At 45.4% G+C, this 16,877-nt stretch overlaps 1 protein-coding gene across 4 annotated transcripts in view; it reads right to left on the reverse strand.

The window, feature by feature from the left end:
• The window catches only part of TMEM132D (transmembrane protein 132D), a 176,261-nt gene extending 161,605 nt beyond the window's left edge, over positions 1-14,656 (reverse strand). For all 4 annotated transcript variants that reach the window (XR_013340940.2, XM_085593389.1, XM_077787272.2 and 1 more), the window contains exon 1: positions 13,982-14,656. Coding sequence is in view for 3 of the 4 variants with exons in the window: in XM_085593389.1 (XP_085449515.1) it covers positions 13,982-14,060 (79 nt within the window). In the remaining variant the exon portion in view is untranslated. The remainder of the gene's footprint in view (positions 1-13,981) is intronic.
• Positions 14,657-16,877: the final 2,221 nt, after the last annotated feature.

Consider the following 16,877-nt stretch of genomic DNA (forward strand, 5'->3'; position numbering starts at 1 on the left):
GACACACACCCTGAACAGCAGCGGTGCTTGGGACAGAGCTGGGACAGAGCTGGGACAGAGCCACAGCTCCCACATGGAATGTGTCTGCTCGGACTGCTCCTGGTGCTGGGAGAGAGGCAGGGAACCCACCCGAGCTCTGATCAGCTTTAGTGTGGCAGGCACATTCTTCTCTCTCTCAGGATTCTTCATAGAGGAGCACAGAGAGAAATGAAAGAGAAAACAATTTCTATTTCTGCTCCTTGTTTTTCCCATGTGGAATGTGCTTGGAGAGTTGTTTCCCTGGGGTGATGCTTGGTTGGGTTCTGGTGAGGATTGTTTGAGCCTGGTGGCCAATCCAACCCACCTGGGGCTAGAGTTGGGAGTGAGTCAGATATGGGAGTTAGAAAAGTAGGTTTGTAGTTTTAGTATCTCCTTTAAATAGTATATTAATGTATTATAGCATAGTTATAATACAGAAATCATTCAGCCTTCTGAACTGGAGTCAGACATCAGCATTTCTTCCCACCAGGTTCCCCTGCATTTACAATACATTAGGCCTTCACCAGTCCAGCTCAGGAGGAAGGAAACAACCAAGTGCTGAAGAACTGAAGTGTCTGGGTGACAGGCAGGTGTGAGAGGTCCTCTCCAGCAGCAGTCTGTAATGCTGAACACAGCCCTGGGAGCCAAGGAGAAAACACCACTCTAGCCCAGACCCATGACTATGGAACCTTACAGAGGGCTGCAATGGAATCCTTGATTATGGAATCATAAATCCCATGAAGGAGGGATGCTCAGCTTTTTGGAAATGGTTGCAACATCAGCCACAGGTGGTGGCAGAAAGTGGCCACAGCTTTGTGACTGAGCAAGGACACAAAATCTGAAGGAACTCCTGTGTCTCCCATCTCCATTACCATCCTGCAGCCTCTGGCATCACTCCACAGAATTCAGCCCCTCAGAATTAGTTTGGCTGGATTAAGAATACAAAAATAATTTCCAAAATCTTTCAAGCCACCCATCAAAATGCTTGAACGACAGTTAAGGCTGAACATCACCTGGTTCTATAATCATGATGCTTTCTGCAGGGGAATGAGAATGAAAAGGTCTGGGAACAGATTACTGGAGGTATAGTTTGATGCTGCAAACAGAAAGCATTAATTGCAGCCTGTGAAGGCACTCAGCCTTTTTTCATCTGAGATCTGGTGAGCGTGTGGCCTCGGGGTGAGATTATTCACAGTCCCATCTCTGTTGGAAAGCTTTTCTTTTTGGTCCGTTAGTTTTCCGTCAGATCAAGGAGCTCAACCACCTCAGCCGGCAACTGCTGCATTACTGGAGCCAGTGCCTGCAAAGAAAACCCCAACCTCTATAAATGAGGAAAAAATATTCGTTTTCAGCTGTCTCTGTGAGCTCTCTGCATGGCTCATTACTCAAATGCAGGAATGCCAATGCCACACAGGAAAGAGATTCCAGTGGCCCCAGCTGAGGTTGACTCTGACTCTGCTGCTGAGCAGCTCTACCACCCATGCTCCTGTTCAGATCAGATTCAGCCTAGTAAAGAATTATTATAATTTATTTTTTTTCTGTTTACAGCTGACAGCCTAGATTTAAGTGAACAAAATCCAACACACAAAATTTAGGAAAGCACCACTGGCCAACTACTGCACTTGCACTATCCTTGTAGAGTGGGGTTTTTTAATTTCCAGGAAAGATCTGTCAGAACCATTTTCTACAGCCAAATTACAAAACTCTGAACATTGTTTCTGTGAAGTTAGACCTTGACTCCTGAAGGCTTATTGTTCCCAGCTGTGTTTTCACAGCACTTAGCACAGTGTTCCCAGCACGGCTGCGTGGTTTCATTCTTTCCTCCTCTGGAGCTGCGTGGCATCTCCAGCAGCACACAAAGCAGCATTTCTCTGGCCCAGCTGATGCCTGCTCGTGCAGGGCAGAAGGGAAGTTCTCCTGTGAGAGCTGAGAACGAAACAAAACCTTCCCAGTGTCACCCTGGGCCAGCAGGCCAAGGGAAGACACTGAGAGGATTTGGAAAGTGTCAGAGCTTCCATTATGCAAAGGCTACTTTGTGCAGAGAGACGTTTACTATTGGAAAAAAGAGGTGAGAATGATGAAGCTTGCATGTATGTGAGAATATTTTACTGCAAAAACAAAAGGAGTTATTTTCAACCACTGAATGCAAAGGAGTAACTGAGCATCAGTTGTTCTGGTTTTCCTTTCAGGGGGGTGAAATAAAGTATAAATCATTTCACATGAGATTATTGAGAAAATAAGCAAAACTATCTTGGCCGCTGCAACTTGCATTCAGCATAAGCAAAATTAGGATTTATTTATTCCATGAAAATTTATGGCAGTTTAATATTTGTCTTAGTCTGAAACTGAAGTGTAGAGAAGGGATTGTGTCTTCTTAACTTAAATTGCTTTAATGAACATGAGGGCAACTGTGCAGTTTGGCAGAATCCAAGTTTCACTGGGTAAGATGAAGCATTTTGTAACTGCGCTCCTGGGACGGCTCTGCTGAGGGGCTGTGCACACCCTGTGTGCCTGGAGCAGCCCACAGAGCACAGCTATTCTGATTTTCTCTATCACACAACTTTCACAATCCCATCTTCACTAGCAAGTCTTACTCTGCAGAGTAGCACCACAATGCAGAGTTTGATCTTTATTTCTTCTTCCTGTCTTCCAACTTCCATAAATTTCTTCTTGCTTGCCCTCAATCTTAATTTTCTGGGCTCCCAGCCTAGAGTTTCAATTGTTTTGTGATAACTCCCATAGGTCAGTACTAAAGTTCAATGTCATCTCTAAATCTAAGATTATATATGGTCTGTTTTCCTCCGTGATTCCTTCTGTTCATCCCATTGCTGCAAACAAGACTTGGTATTGGAAGGAGATCGGCAGCAGCACTGACCTATAAATCAGGGGGCAAGAGAAAGTGCAGGAATTATGGAGGGGTTCACTGCTGAGTGTCTGAGAGAAACATTTACTCAGAAATTGGAGGAGAAAATGACGAGGTGCTGGGAGGAACATTTGCTAGGGCCCGGTCAGATTTAGACTGGAGGAATACAGTGATCTCCCCCTAAGACAGATGTCAAAGCAGGACAAAAGCTAACTGAGACTGCCACAACAATTCCACAGAGGATGTTTTGATAGTGCCTGTTTGTAGGAAAAAGATAGAACAATGTAGTTCTTGTGACAAATTGATCAAAGTGGCAGCAAACATCTGCAACAAGTCAAAGAGAAGCCCAAAAGGGAACGCTGCAGAGTCAGCACAGATGGGAGGATTAGAGGGCTGCTCTTCTCAGGCGGAAAACAAACGAGAATGTACTTGTTATGGAAAAAAGGATGGCTTCAGCACTTCACAGGATGAACTGACACACTGGAAAAGCCCTCTTACAGCAAATAACATCCTGCAGGACTCTTCTAGCATTTGGGGGGACTTTTCTTCAGCCCTTGATCTTCACTGTCTCCCAACAACTTTCCAGACAAGTTGTAGGCCATAAGTACCTAAGGGTTGGGAGAGGTAACTACCTGAGAAATTATCATCTGACCTACTGCAAGAGTTGAAATCCTGGGAACGGTCCCCTCGGCACTAAATCTGAATTCCCTGTGCCTCACTTGGGCTGCCAAAGCCCCGGGCTGGCAGCACTGCAGACATGCTGCCAGAGTCATCCTTCTCTTCTGGAGCTGCTGAAAGCACAACAGTTGAAGAGAATCTCTTCATGAACCATCATGTTATTATTATTGATGCAATTTGTTTATTTGATGAGAACCTATAATGCAATGCAGACATTTTAAGCACCAATCTATAAATACTGAACAAAGGTCTGCTATATTTAGTATTCTCCACTTACAAGCATTTCTCTTTCTTCAGGGTCTGATCCAAACCAAACTCATAATTCTGACAGGAATAGATGAAAGGATGAAAGGAGCACATGACTGCATAGAAATAGAACAAAAACAAACAAATACATGCTTCACCAGTGATTATTGTACCATTACTCTGATGTACTGCTGCTCAGATAAAGAGGCTTAATAAAGAGGCAAGCAAAGACTCAAAGACTGATGCTGATACTTGTATTGTAAAGGTGAAACAGCAGGGAACATCTTCAGCTAAGTTGTGACAGGACAAATGAAAAAAGGCAACAGCAGCAGCAAACACCTGTGGAAGATCACAGATCTCAAGTTAAACCTTAGTTAGCTTTACACAAATGAATAATTAAGAACAATAAAGGAGCACTGAGATACCACTCAAAATATCAGCCTGGTGGACAGCATTTGGGAAATGCCACTTCCTTTGTCAGGGGAATTCACAGTGATATTTTCTTTGTGTTTTCTATAACATGAAAGTGGTTCCAGGTCAGACTCCACACAATTTAGAACAAAAGAACCTAAAGGCTAATGAACAGGATTGTGTCTGATTCTCTGTGTGCTCATATAAGCTAGCCCAGAAGGTCAGAAGAACCCATTTCTTTTGACTCTTTCAACTTCCTTGGTCCATCAATAACACAGAGACCAGCCAACAGCTTCTTTTACCATCTCATTACCACCACTGCCCACTACGTTCACAACTTACCAAACTGACGGAGCCTAAAATAAACCCCAAAGACTTGCAGGGGCAAAGAAGGAAAAAAAAGATCTGTACCATCTGCCAAAAAACCTATTTTTTCATAAGTGGTTTGTTGCATTGTTAATATAGACATTGAAAATATTTTCTTAATGTTTATTAGCATGGATTACAACAGAAATAAATACAGAAACATCTTTATGACATCTTATAAAATTTTTTTTATAAGCTTATATCATGCTGCTGTTTGAAAAGCCTTAGACAGCACATTCATTGTAACACCAGGGGATGGCATCTACTCAGTCCTGCAGAATATTTTAATCACACACATGCTTTCATGGTATCTTTGTTTTTTCCTTACCGCACTCTTCTTTTCTATTCTTACAGGCCTCTGAGCAGTCCATGTTGTCCAGCAATCAGAATGTCACATTCCCATTTTTAACAAAGATGCTAGAAATTCAGTATTTTCATGTATTAAAGTGTACAGCAGATGCCGTATAGCTGCAAGTAAACCAGATTCTGCTCCGAACACCTTATATTCTGAGCAGACAAGACAGTTTAGAAAAAGGGAAAGCAGGGGACTGGAGTGATTTTTCAAAGGTTATAGAAAGCCAGTGGATACCTCACTCCTAAATCACCATCATGAACCACTACATTCCCCTGCTCTCATAAAGAAGAGAGCTCTAACAAGGTAAAACGATTGCATTTTTGTAAAAGGATAATAACGCCTGACTTAAAAAATGGGATGGAAAATAATGTTTTATAAGGTCATTTACAATAATAAACCAGTACTATTAGAAGGCCACTCCAAGCTATTGGTTATTTTCCCATTTTAGAGCCTATCAAACAGAGATATTTCTGCTCCACAAAATATCAAACAGTATGAAATCCTCAATTTTGCTGGAGATGCCAGTGTTCATGCGTGGCTTGTCAGAAGAGATTTTGTTTATTTTTAAAAACACCGAGCATGCTGCCAGGGCTGTAGTACAGCCTGGCTCAGTGGAAACCCATTAAAACCACTTTGCTGGGCAGATGGTGTCAGAGAGTCAGGAGCACAGAACAGGATCCCACTGTGCACAAGTGTTCAGTATGCAAGAAATCATCTCCTATCAGACAGTGCTGCAGGGGACACAGGCAGCCACAGAGGAGAGAGCAGAGCACACAAAGTCAGGGCAGGCTCACAACCCAGAAATATGGAAAAGGATATGGAACAAGGGAGCACGAACTGGGGAGCCCAGGTGAGCAAGGGCAGAGCACCAGATCGAGCTTCAGAAACAACACACTGCTTTTATCACTGCTTTTATTCACTGGAGGGCAGCCCCTCTTTGTCACTGCGAGGGAGAGCACAACTCAAATTAGATTCTGGAAAGTGCCCACTGCATTTTGGACCCCATCTTTCACACCCTGGTTCACATTTCAGACCCCATCTTTCACACCCTGGTCACATTTTGGACCCCCATCTTTCACACCCTGACTCACAGGGCTGCTGGGCAGTTGGCATCTCAGTAGAGTTCTGGGAGTGGGTACAGGGAACTCATCGGTGACATCTGGAAATGGCCTTGCCCTGGCAGTGTGAGAACATGACAAAACTCAGTAGGTCATGTACCAGGCACACACAGCAGTACATTGCAAGGCTCCTTTTGCACACGTTCCTTCCAGAGAGGAAGGACAAGCGTGTTCTGTGTTTTTAGATGAGTGGCTAATTCTCTAGGTGAGCACAGCACCTAACACAGCCTCTAACTCTGGGTTAAACAGATGCTAAACAGAACAAACCCAGGGAGAAGGAGTGCAGAAGTACTCCCTGTACCACGAGTGGCAATAACTTCCAGTGTGTGTGAACCTCTTTGCTCTGCTGGGCACAATCAGCTGCTCGGTTCTGCCCCAACTCCTCTACTGTGAACCACATAAAGAGATCCTTCTCCATCTTCAGAGCTACAGACTTGTGACCCTGAGCAAACTAGATCCTATTTTTATTTCTGAGAACAAGGTAAGGATGGCAGGAGTGTAACTGCAGGTACATGGTGTATTTACAGATTTATCACACTGCAAAGTTTTGCAGAGCTGAATGGTTCTTTCAGCAGTAGCTCGAAACACAATCTACAGAAACAACATCAAGCAGGAAAATCTGACAATATACCCCACTGCTAGCATCAAAGTAGGAAGTTAAATGTAGGAATCTGACACACACAGACAAGAAAAATAACTACCCCATGTGTACCAGCAAATCAAAATTAACCAAGCAAGGCTAATTACATTAGGACAGAGATGCAACACTAAAGGATAAATACTGATATTTCAAATATAAGCAGATGCAAATCACCATTATTTTCATAAAGACAAGTAGAATGAGTCACCATGGCTCAGCAGAAAATGGAGGATACAGTTATGTGCTAATCCAGAATCTTTGGTAAATGAGTGGATTGAAGGCTAAGTGGGATTGTTTCCTTCTCTATATTGTGGATTAGATCATTATTCAGAGACACCACTGACTAGTCACCTCTGCCATTTTTGGGTTCCTCCTCTCACACAATGAATTGATGTCATGTATACTGAAGACATAAAACTAGACTTTTAAAAATATAAATAAAAAGCAAGTGTTGTTGAGGGCCCAAAAAATCCAAGGTTTTGAGACCATTCAGCATTAGATGAGACTACATTCTGTGACTTGTGACTTGGAGGATTTTTTTAGCATGCAGGACATGCAGACTCATCTGTGTGATTATCTGGACATCTGCCTTACTCCTCAGCAAGAGATCTGCAGACTGTCTGCTCAACAGTCTGCCTCTCTTGAAAGCAGACACATCAAAGGACAAGATGTGGAGCATCCTGGTTCAGCTGGAGAGGAGCTCCTGTTGCTCCTTAGTCTGTCTCAAAGCTGTGTCCCCCAAGGGTAAAGAGTGTGCTGACATCTTTCCACACCTCTGCTTGTGCTGCTTGTTATTATTACCCCTGCTGCTTTTTCATACATACCTAGCCGACTGATTTCTTTTGTTGTTTTTGTAAGAACTACATTATTCAATATCCTACCCTTTAGTTTAGAATCTACATGGTTATTTTCAGAAGTGCGTCTGTTTTGCTTACGAACCATTACCATAGCAAATTTCTGAAACACTTCAGCCAAAACATCCTTGCAGCAAAGTCTTTATTTGCAAATAAAACACCAAATAACTAAACAAACCAAACCAATTCAAAGTAACTTTAAAAACAGAGCCAGATGGGCCTGAGAGGAGGTGAAGCGACTACAGGAGGAGGAAAGAAGCCTTCTGTTTTGTAAATCTGGGAAAGTGTGGCAACATTGACAAGTCCACTACTAATCTTTTATACACTATTTGTACAAGAAACCAAAGTGCATTTTGCTGAGCCACTTCCAGCACAGAATTGTCTGCAGCACAGAAAACTTCCTCAGGGAAGCTTTCTGGGAAGCTTGGTTAAAAAGCCCAGCAGTGATGGTGTGAGTACAAACAAGCATCCTGTGTGTGCAGAGAGGAAGCTCTGAGGCAGTTCCTGCCCCGAGTGCAGGTGCCAGGAGTGACTGGCAGGGTTCTCTGCTCTGCCCACCCAGCCACTGCCCAGTGGTGATTAAAGCCTCTGCTGCACTGGCTCACAAACACTCCCACCAGCAGCGCCTGTGTCTGGAGCACAGAGGCAACACCAAACAGCTCACAGCAGCACTCCAGCTACCACAGTTAAGTCTCACTACACTGGTTTTTCTCTTTCAAGGAAAAAAGCCATCTAACCTTCCAAAGGAAATCCAGAGCATCTTACACAGTGCCCTGCTTTTGCTATTGTCACAAAGGTCTTTGTTTCTGACCAGACACAAACTGGGATGCAGTCTGAAAGCAGCCTTGTTACTTCACTTCCTCCCCTGGCTTTTTTCTCCCTTGCACGCAGAAGGTTTCTGGCACTGGTTTCACAACACCGCTCAGATGTTCTGTGAATCACCACTGCTGTGTGGGCTACAGGCGGAAAAATCCCACTCCAGAAGACGCCAGTAGTCTGAACGGAAGCCTGCAGAAGGCACTGAACCCGCTATCCTAGTGCAGCGGGCTCAGCAGCAGGGCGCAGCTCCTTGCAGCGGGTGCTGCTCCTTGCAGCGGGGTGCTGCTCCTTGCAGCAGGGCGCAGCTCCTTGCAGCGGGTGCTGCTCCTTGCAGCGGGGTGCTGCTCCTTGCAGCAGGGCGCAGCTCCTTGCAGCGGGGCGCAGCTCCTTGCAGCAGGGCGCAGCTCCTTGCAGCGGGTGCTGCTCCTTGCAGCGGGGTGCTGCTCCTTGCAGCAGGGCGCAGCTCCTTGCAGCAGGGCACAGCTCCTTGCAGCAGGGCGCTGCTCCTTGCAGCGGGGTGCTGCTCCTTGCAGCGGGGTGCTGCTCCTTGCAGCGGGGTGCTGCTCCTTGCAGCAGGGCGCAGCTCCTTGCAGCGGGGTGCTGCTCCTTGCAGCGGGGTGCTGCTCCTTGCAGCGGGGCGCAGCTCCTTGCAGCAGGGCACAGCTCCTTGCAGCAGGGCGCAGCTCCTTGCAGCAGGGTGCTGCTCCTTGCAGCAGGGCGCAGCTCCTTGCAGCAGGGCACAGCTCCTTGCAGCAGGGTGCAGCTCCTTGCAGCAGGGCGCAGCTCCTTGCAGCGGGTGCTGCTCCTTGCAGTGGGGTGCTGCTCCTTCCATCGCAGAGCTGGGAGTTGCAGCCTCCTCTGCTCCGGTTCCAGGCACAGGGCTGAAGCAGGGAATGCAGTCTGCACTGACACCACAGGCTGTGCTTTGCAGGATGAAGAGTTTCAATCCCTTGGCTCTGTGGGGCCATCAGACCAACACCTTACACTGGAATTACGTCTGTTCAATAAAGGAAGAAATCAAGGACACGAAGAGAACAATCCTCATTCTACAGCTAACTCTGCCCACATTTCAACCCCAGGGCAAAGTAGCCTACCATCCTCAAATCTGTACTTTAAACTGCTCATGATAATTAGTGCTATCTACATGTCTTGGAACTACTTAAAATCCACTTCATTTGGAGCTGCCATTAATAATGCAGCAGGCAATACTACAAAGACTGGTGAAAATCAAGTAATTTAATGTACCGCTTTATAAACCAAACTTGTGATGAATCTCAGCTGCCTCTTCAGCTTCCCGGCAGTCAATCTGTCTGCAGTCATGTTTATGTGTCCTAGACCTGCGAGAGACTGCCACCAGACTTGGCATCCACAACCACCTCAGGAGCTTGATTTAATGTGAATGCAGCATGAAAAATCAGATTATCTTTTGATTCTCTCCTTTATTAAATAAAACTGATCTTTATTGAATAAAGCTGCTTTTATTAATATCTAAAACATTGGTTGGTGTCACAGAGCCTGCCAGTCCTAAGGAACTAATAAAAGAAAAGACAGAAGTAAAAAATGAGAACATTACAGGAAAATATTAGAAACCAAATCACATTAAGCCAGTATTACAGCTGACAAATAAAACACGGGTCTAGCTGTAGAATTTTTTTTTAGTCTGAATTTATTATTTTTACTGAAAGAAAAGGAATCAGAATGGGGCTTTCCCCACAAATATTCTGTGGCTAGAAACACAGCAAGAGTGAAAAAGCGAAAATTGTGTTCCCCTTCCCTTTATAGTGTCTCAAACAACTTCCAGTTCAATGCAGCTGAGACTAAGCACAAAAACTTTGAATTTAAGGAAACTGCTTGAACTTAAAGCTGGAAAGATTTAATTTATTTGGGGGGTTTTAAATAAATTTTTTGGGGGTTTTTGCCATAGGCAGAGCTCACAGGAAAAGCTCCTACCTACTTTTATGCTCACATGAAAGCAGCAAGCACCACATTTTCCATCCAGAGCAACTGCACAGCTGGAGCAACAGAGGCCAGGAATGGCTCTGTCCCCAAGAAGCACCAACAGAAATCTGAGAATAAGAATCTGTCCCTCATCATCACAATCACAATCAGTCAATGTGAACTGTAATTCAACCCTGAACTCTTGTCTAACCACCACCAGGGAGGAGTGGAAACAAAATACATCTCATAAATTAAGCAATCTTTGAATTTAATCCCATACACAGAATTATATGCCATTACTAATATACTACCACTTTTCCAGAGGAATGAACCAAAACGAGACATTTGGGGGTTTGGTTTCCTTGTTTCCCCACACTCACTTTGCTGTAACGGGAGATTTGCAGCACTGAACATGAGCTCTGCACATCTCTAGCTATGGGGAACACCCTGAGGGGATACAAGGAAATCCTGCCTAACACACTTGCCAAGCCTCCATGTCAATAAAACTGAGAGAAAAAGAAAATCAAACCAGCAGCTCTATGGCTTGAGATATCATTAGAGAGCAAGTTGCAGGAAGATTTCTGCCCAGGATGACACAGAAGAACACAAAATGCTCAGCGGAAGACAAGCAGAACAAACCACTAAAATATTCACTTTTTATTGGTTTTATATATTCACTTTTTATTGTTTTTATTGTCAGCTTAAACTTGAAATTTGAAATCAATGAAATCCAGTTTTACATGGAGACATTCATAATTAAAAAGGCTCCTCAATCTTTAGTTTCACAATAGACATCCCAGAAGTGTTTGGCATGTTATGGAAGATGCTGTTTTTATTCTAGACTTAAGTCAGGCATGGAACCTGGAGCTCAAATAAAGTATTGAAGTTTTTATTGTATTCCAGTGGAGCTGGTGACTTTCCATTTAAACAAGAGAACAAAACACAGACATTATCATGCCTGTTGTATATAGTCTGTTTTCATTAACATCAGCTGGACCTGGTTATTTTTTGACTGAAGGTTTCCCAAGAACTTCTTCCCACCTTTGATAACAAACAGCAAAACGCTGAACTAAGGGCCAGCATTGGCCTCCTAGGACTGACTCAGGAAACTGCTGAAGACAAAGCTGTGAAATGGCAGAGCCCCAGAAATGCAGTCGCAGAGCATCATCACCTCTGCCCTTACACACCCATACACTGTCAGACTGACAGTGCACTAACACACGTGGATTATATCATCACTGACAAGTTGGCCTGGTGGGCTCTTTAGCTCATTATTGAAAACAACATTTCATTTCTCAGGCTGGAGCTCTGCATTTTACAAGATAAAAGCAAAGCAAAATCACAATAGTATTCTCCAGTCTTCAACATTATTACCTGAAAGATTTGGAAATTGTGCAGTACGAGGTGTGTTGCCATGGTTCTGAGTAATAAGCAGCAGCCCTATACACAATAGACAGCTGATTGCTGTTGCATGTTAAAAGCTTTTGTATCTCTTTAGGAAAACTTTGTCATCGTGTCATAAATGAGAGGGTTTTTCTATTAGCAACAGAAAAGCATCAAAGAAACATGCCCTGTAGTAGTAATCATGCCTGATGTATTATTTGTCTGTTCATCTTACTGCGTGGAGGGGGGTGGGAATCAACCTTTTACACTGTGAAGTTCACACTATAAATCTCTGGAACACTCTGGTCTTTCCAGTGTATCAAGGCATAGCAGTGCAGATGGAGTGTGTCACCAAAGAAAAAATAAACAATTGCACTGAAGACAGACCTGTATCACTAAAGAGCAGTGGTGTCCTGGCTACCCGACGTGCAAGACCAGCAGCACAGCTAAGAGCAGTGATGCTGGGGGACCTCGTGTGCCGGGTCTCAGGGAATCACAGAATTCCTCAGGCTGGAAAGAGCCCGAGACCATCGAATGCCACTGCCAAGCCACTGCTCCCTTCACCCCTGACCATGTCCCCAGGCACATCTACACCACATCTACAGCCTCTTACATCCCTCCAGGGACAGGGACTCCACCTCTCCTAGGAAGCTGTGCCAGGGCTTGACAACCCCTTTGGTGAAGCAGATTTTCCTAATACATCTTCCAAAAGAGATGTAAGTAACATTTCAGAATGAAATCACACATAAATGCTATAATTGCTGAGTTGGCAGTAAAAGAAATGCTGTGTTTTGTATAACTGAAATGCCATTTATTCCAGTCCTAGAATAAACTACAATCTCAGTCCAGCACTATGTTAATGCAGTGTTAGGGCAGCAAACTCAAACGCAGCAAAAGCCAGGGAATGAAGTTCATACTCTTATTGCACTGTGAGCCTATCCAAAGTACTGATGATATTGCTTCTAATAAAATACATCATTTACAACCTAGCTGGGCAATCACAAGCTACTGGTGTGCAATGTGAATGAAGCAATCTCTTGAAAAGACTCTGAATTCTAATCCCTGCTGCTAATGCATTTCCAATTGCAATTTTAGAACAGGACTTATGTAGGCACCTCATTTACAGAACATTTCAGAAGACTTATAATTTTGTTCCTTTCTTTCTTTACTTGTTCTAAGGAAAAAAGGAGGAGAATAGAATTTGATACAGGGAAGCACCACAGAAATACATAGCTATGTATTCTTCCTTCTGTCAATAAGTTCAGCTGTGGATCTAAACTAATTAGTAAAAATAACTCACTTAAGGAAAAAGAAAAAATGCTGATCTCTGTAAGTGTAAAGGGGCATTAAGAATAACTTATATATTTTTAATAGGGATATTTATAAGCAGGACTCTTTACCGGTATGTTTGCAGAATAACAGATTAAATGCATATGCTCTGATTCCCCTCTGAAGATTAAATCACATGAAAACTATGTTTTCCTGCCAAAATATAACTGCTGATGCACAGTATCTGCTCGGTAGAAATGTATACTTCTCCTAATTTGTATTTCACAGGAATGCTCACAATCATCTAAATTAAGTATTGCAAAAGTGCATTCACCTTTTGGCTGAGCCCATCGATGGAAACTTTTAAGTTCTGAGGAAGCTTTAAATGCACATAAAAATATGTGCACTCCCCGTGTGCTGGTTTTCCGATTCCAACTGTAAACAAGCTCGAGGGCTCCAAGAAGGAATCACTGAGTTGTGTGAAGTCATGCCATCAGGACATTCCAACTCTACTCGGCATACAGGTATCAGCCACCTGCTACAGCATCTCATCAAAGCTTACAACCGTTTCACTAAGTACCTGTTTCCTTGGTCCAGTAAAACACTGCCAGTCGGCCTGAGATAGAGGATTTTTAATGTGAAAACCGGCACAGAAGATAACGGTGGGGCAGCCAAGTCCAACAGCTTGTCCCTCTGGGGATTTCAGATTTCCATAACACAAACCCTTTGTAATCCAAAGCAGAGCTAAGCTCAGCAGCAGCATCTTCTACCCCACCAAAAGTACAGTAAGGAGATAACAGATGTCTCAGGAAACTGCCAGACTGTTTGTCATGGTCAGCCAAGAAAAGATCCTTCCACTCAGGCTTTCCCATCACATCCTCGGTGTTTTTGACTAGCACATGGCTTCCCCCAAGTCTGTCTTGAATTGTATCGGCACTCAAGGCACTACAGAGAGAGGGAAGAAAGGCTGGCTGTGCAAAATAAGAAACAAGATGCGGTGAAACAGAAGAAATTAAGACTTACCTTTGGAAAAAACTGCTGCCAGGCTCAAGAGGAGAGGCGACAACAGATGCCCCATATTGCTAATCCCGGAAGCACACATCCTACGGTTTGTGCAGCGCTTAGGGATCAGTTTCAGACACTTGGTAGTCAGAATCAAAACCGGTCAGGTGGAGAAACTACATTTTCAGAAAAGGTCATCTGGAAAGCGCAAAAGGCATTTCCTTCGCAGAGAAGACTTACTTCTTTAGCGTTAACCCTCCCCCTTCCTCCCTCCTTTCTTCCAAACAGATGATGCTGTGAGCGAGCACCCTCTCCTCGCAATAAATAGAGTCAGTTCGATTCAGAGGTCGGCGCGGAGCCGCAGCTGCCCGAGGCGGGCGGGCAGCGCCGTGCCCGCAGCCCCGCGGCCGTGCCCGCAGCCCCGCGGCCGTGCCCGCAGCCCCGCGGCCCCGCCGGGCTCGGGCAGCGCTGCCCTCCCGGCTGCGGGATGCGCTTCACACGGCCGGTGCCCGCATGGCGGGGAGCAGCCGGCGGCACCCAAGTTTTCCTGCAGGCGATGTGCCCGGCCCTATAGCATCCGCACGCGCAGGGCGCGCTCGTTCCTTCTTTCGCTCTTTCTCAAGTTCTCCGTCTCCCCATCGCCCGCCTGACTTTGTGCGCGGGGGCAGATCACGGCGAGCGGCCGGCGGCCGGCGGGGCGCTCGGCGCTGCCGGGGCCGGCGGCGGCGGCCGGCGCGCACCTCCCGCCCCCGCGGCCCGGCCCGCCCGCCCGCGCCGGCCCCGCCGCATCCCGCGGGCGCTCGGGGTACCGGGCTGAGCCGCCGCCGCCGACAAAACAACACGGCCCCGCCAAACAAATAAATAAATAACGCCGGCCCAAGCCCCGCCTCGCCCCCGGCGGCCCGGCAGCCCCAATCCCCGGGCAGCGGGGCGCGGAGCGGGGCGGAGCGGGGCGGGCCGGGGATGCGGGACCGGCCCCGCTGCCCGGCCCCTGCCCGGCCCCTGCCAGCTCCCCCCGGGCGCGGCGAGAGGCGGGAGCGGCGCCCATCCCCGGCTGGAACCCGGCTCATCCTCGGCGGGCAGCGCAGGGCACAGCGCAGGGCACAGGGCACAGCGCAGGGCACGGGCGGCTCCGGGAGCACGGCAGGCTGAGCATCCCGAGCCGCTCCGGCAGCATCCCCGAGCCGCCCGCACGGACGGACACGCAGCCAGGGTCCGCATCCCTGCGGCTGCCGGGAGGGACGCGCTGGCATGAGCGTGCTGCTGCACGTGGCGAGGCTTTGGCTCCTTCCCTCGGCCCAATTTGTCGTGTTTTCAGCTCTCCCCAAGCCACTGCAACAGTCGTGAGCCAAATCAAACGCGGCGCAGGCAGAATAGGGAAATAATGTGAGGGGTGTGCAATGGAATACTTCACATATGTTGCAAAAACAGCAGCAAAAATACCGACATTTGGTCTAAAATAGTCTCCAAAAGCGCTGGGGGAAAATAACTGACCTCAGGTTTTCCATTACAGTAGGTATCAATACTAACCCACACATTTGGTCAAACTTAATAATGAGATTTATATTATCCTTGGCAGATAGAATTGCAGCAAAATGCAATTTACTGCAGCCAAAATAAAACAAAGCAAAACAAAGCAAAGCAAAACAAAGCAAAGCAAAACAAAACAATAAGTAGCTACAAGAATTTATAGTCATTTTCTTCCTTGGTGGAGTACATGTTTGGGAGCAATAAAAACATTTGTCTGTATATCAACATCCACAACACTGAAGCTGTAAATAGTCTATCAAAATAAACTTTGCACACTTTCTGTTTGCCAACACTGAGAAGTACATGATTACCCATGCAGTGAGAAAAGGCTGCATTTTGTGTGGTGGTGTGAATTCATTTTGGAGGTTCGTGGCAGCTTTGGAAGGATTCCCAGCTCCTGAGAGGCTCCCCAGAGCTGAAATGAAGCACATCTCTCTCTAGAAGTGGCATTGCACTGCAAACAGAAATGTACCTGCTCAGAATACCCCACCTGACAGAGGAGAAATAACTGTTATTGGCAGGTGTCATGGCCAAACCTTGCAGTGTTGTACAACATAGGAGAATTATTATTAAACAGCACTCTATCCCAGATACAGCAGTCATGCTCTGGAGGAGGAACTCAGTGTCCAGCTTCATTCAGTGGCAGGGTGGAATGTGCTAGGATAACATTCCAGTTAATCTCTGTTCTGGTGAAGAAACTTTGAAAAGAAGTCTCTGCAAAGTATGAAAAGTGCCTTCTCTTCAGATACAGGTATGGGCAGTTTAGTCACCAAGGTAATTTAAGAAAAAAATATATTGGAATAATAAGAAAACCAAACAAAGGTTCTCTTCTTTACTTCTACGATTTCTGCCTCTATGCTTTTACGTTCAGTTATTTTGTGCACCATTTGGACATGGTTTGTGCATAGGCTTTTAAGGCCTTGCAGTCATTCAGGGTAACTAGAATGAAAGAAGAGCAGAAGTTGTTACAGAAATGTAGAGTGAGAGAGTTTTAATGCCAGCCATATTATGTTTGCAAAATTAGCTTTTTCCCCTTCTCTTCATATTTTGCAACATCCTTTTGATACAATAGACTTGGAAGCACTTATTTCATTTTTCAGCCCAAATATGGAAACTGTGGAACCTAGGATCCTTCATCTGTGATGCTGCTACTCACTGAACAGATAAATATTTTAATTTGGTCTTGTGAGAGGGAAAAAAAATTAATCTAAACTATTACTTTTTCCTTAAGGTTTTTTAAAGTAATTCTGAAAGGTTACTAACTAATTATTAAATTTTATGCATCAATACTCTTTCCATCCAGAGCACTCTGCAGACCTTTTAGTAGGTAGTAAGTAATGGACACTTAATATTTCGTCAGCATCCTCCTCCTCATCTTCCACTATCA

Source organism: Lonchura striata, chromosome 15 (genome assembly GCF_050655825.1).
Source record: "Lonchura striata isolate lonStrDom1 chromosome 15, ASM5065582v1, whole genome shotgun sequence".
In the NCBI taxonomy this organism is placed as follows: Eukaryota; Metazoa; Chordata; class Aves; order Passeriformes; family Estrildidae; genus Lonchura; species Lonchura striata.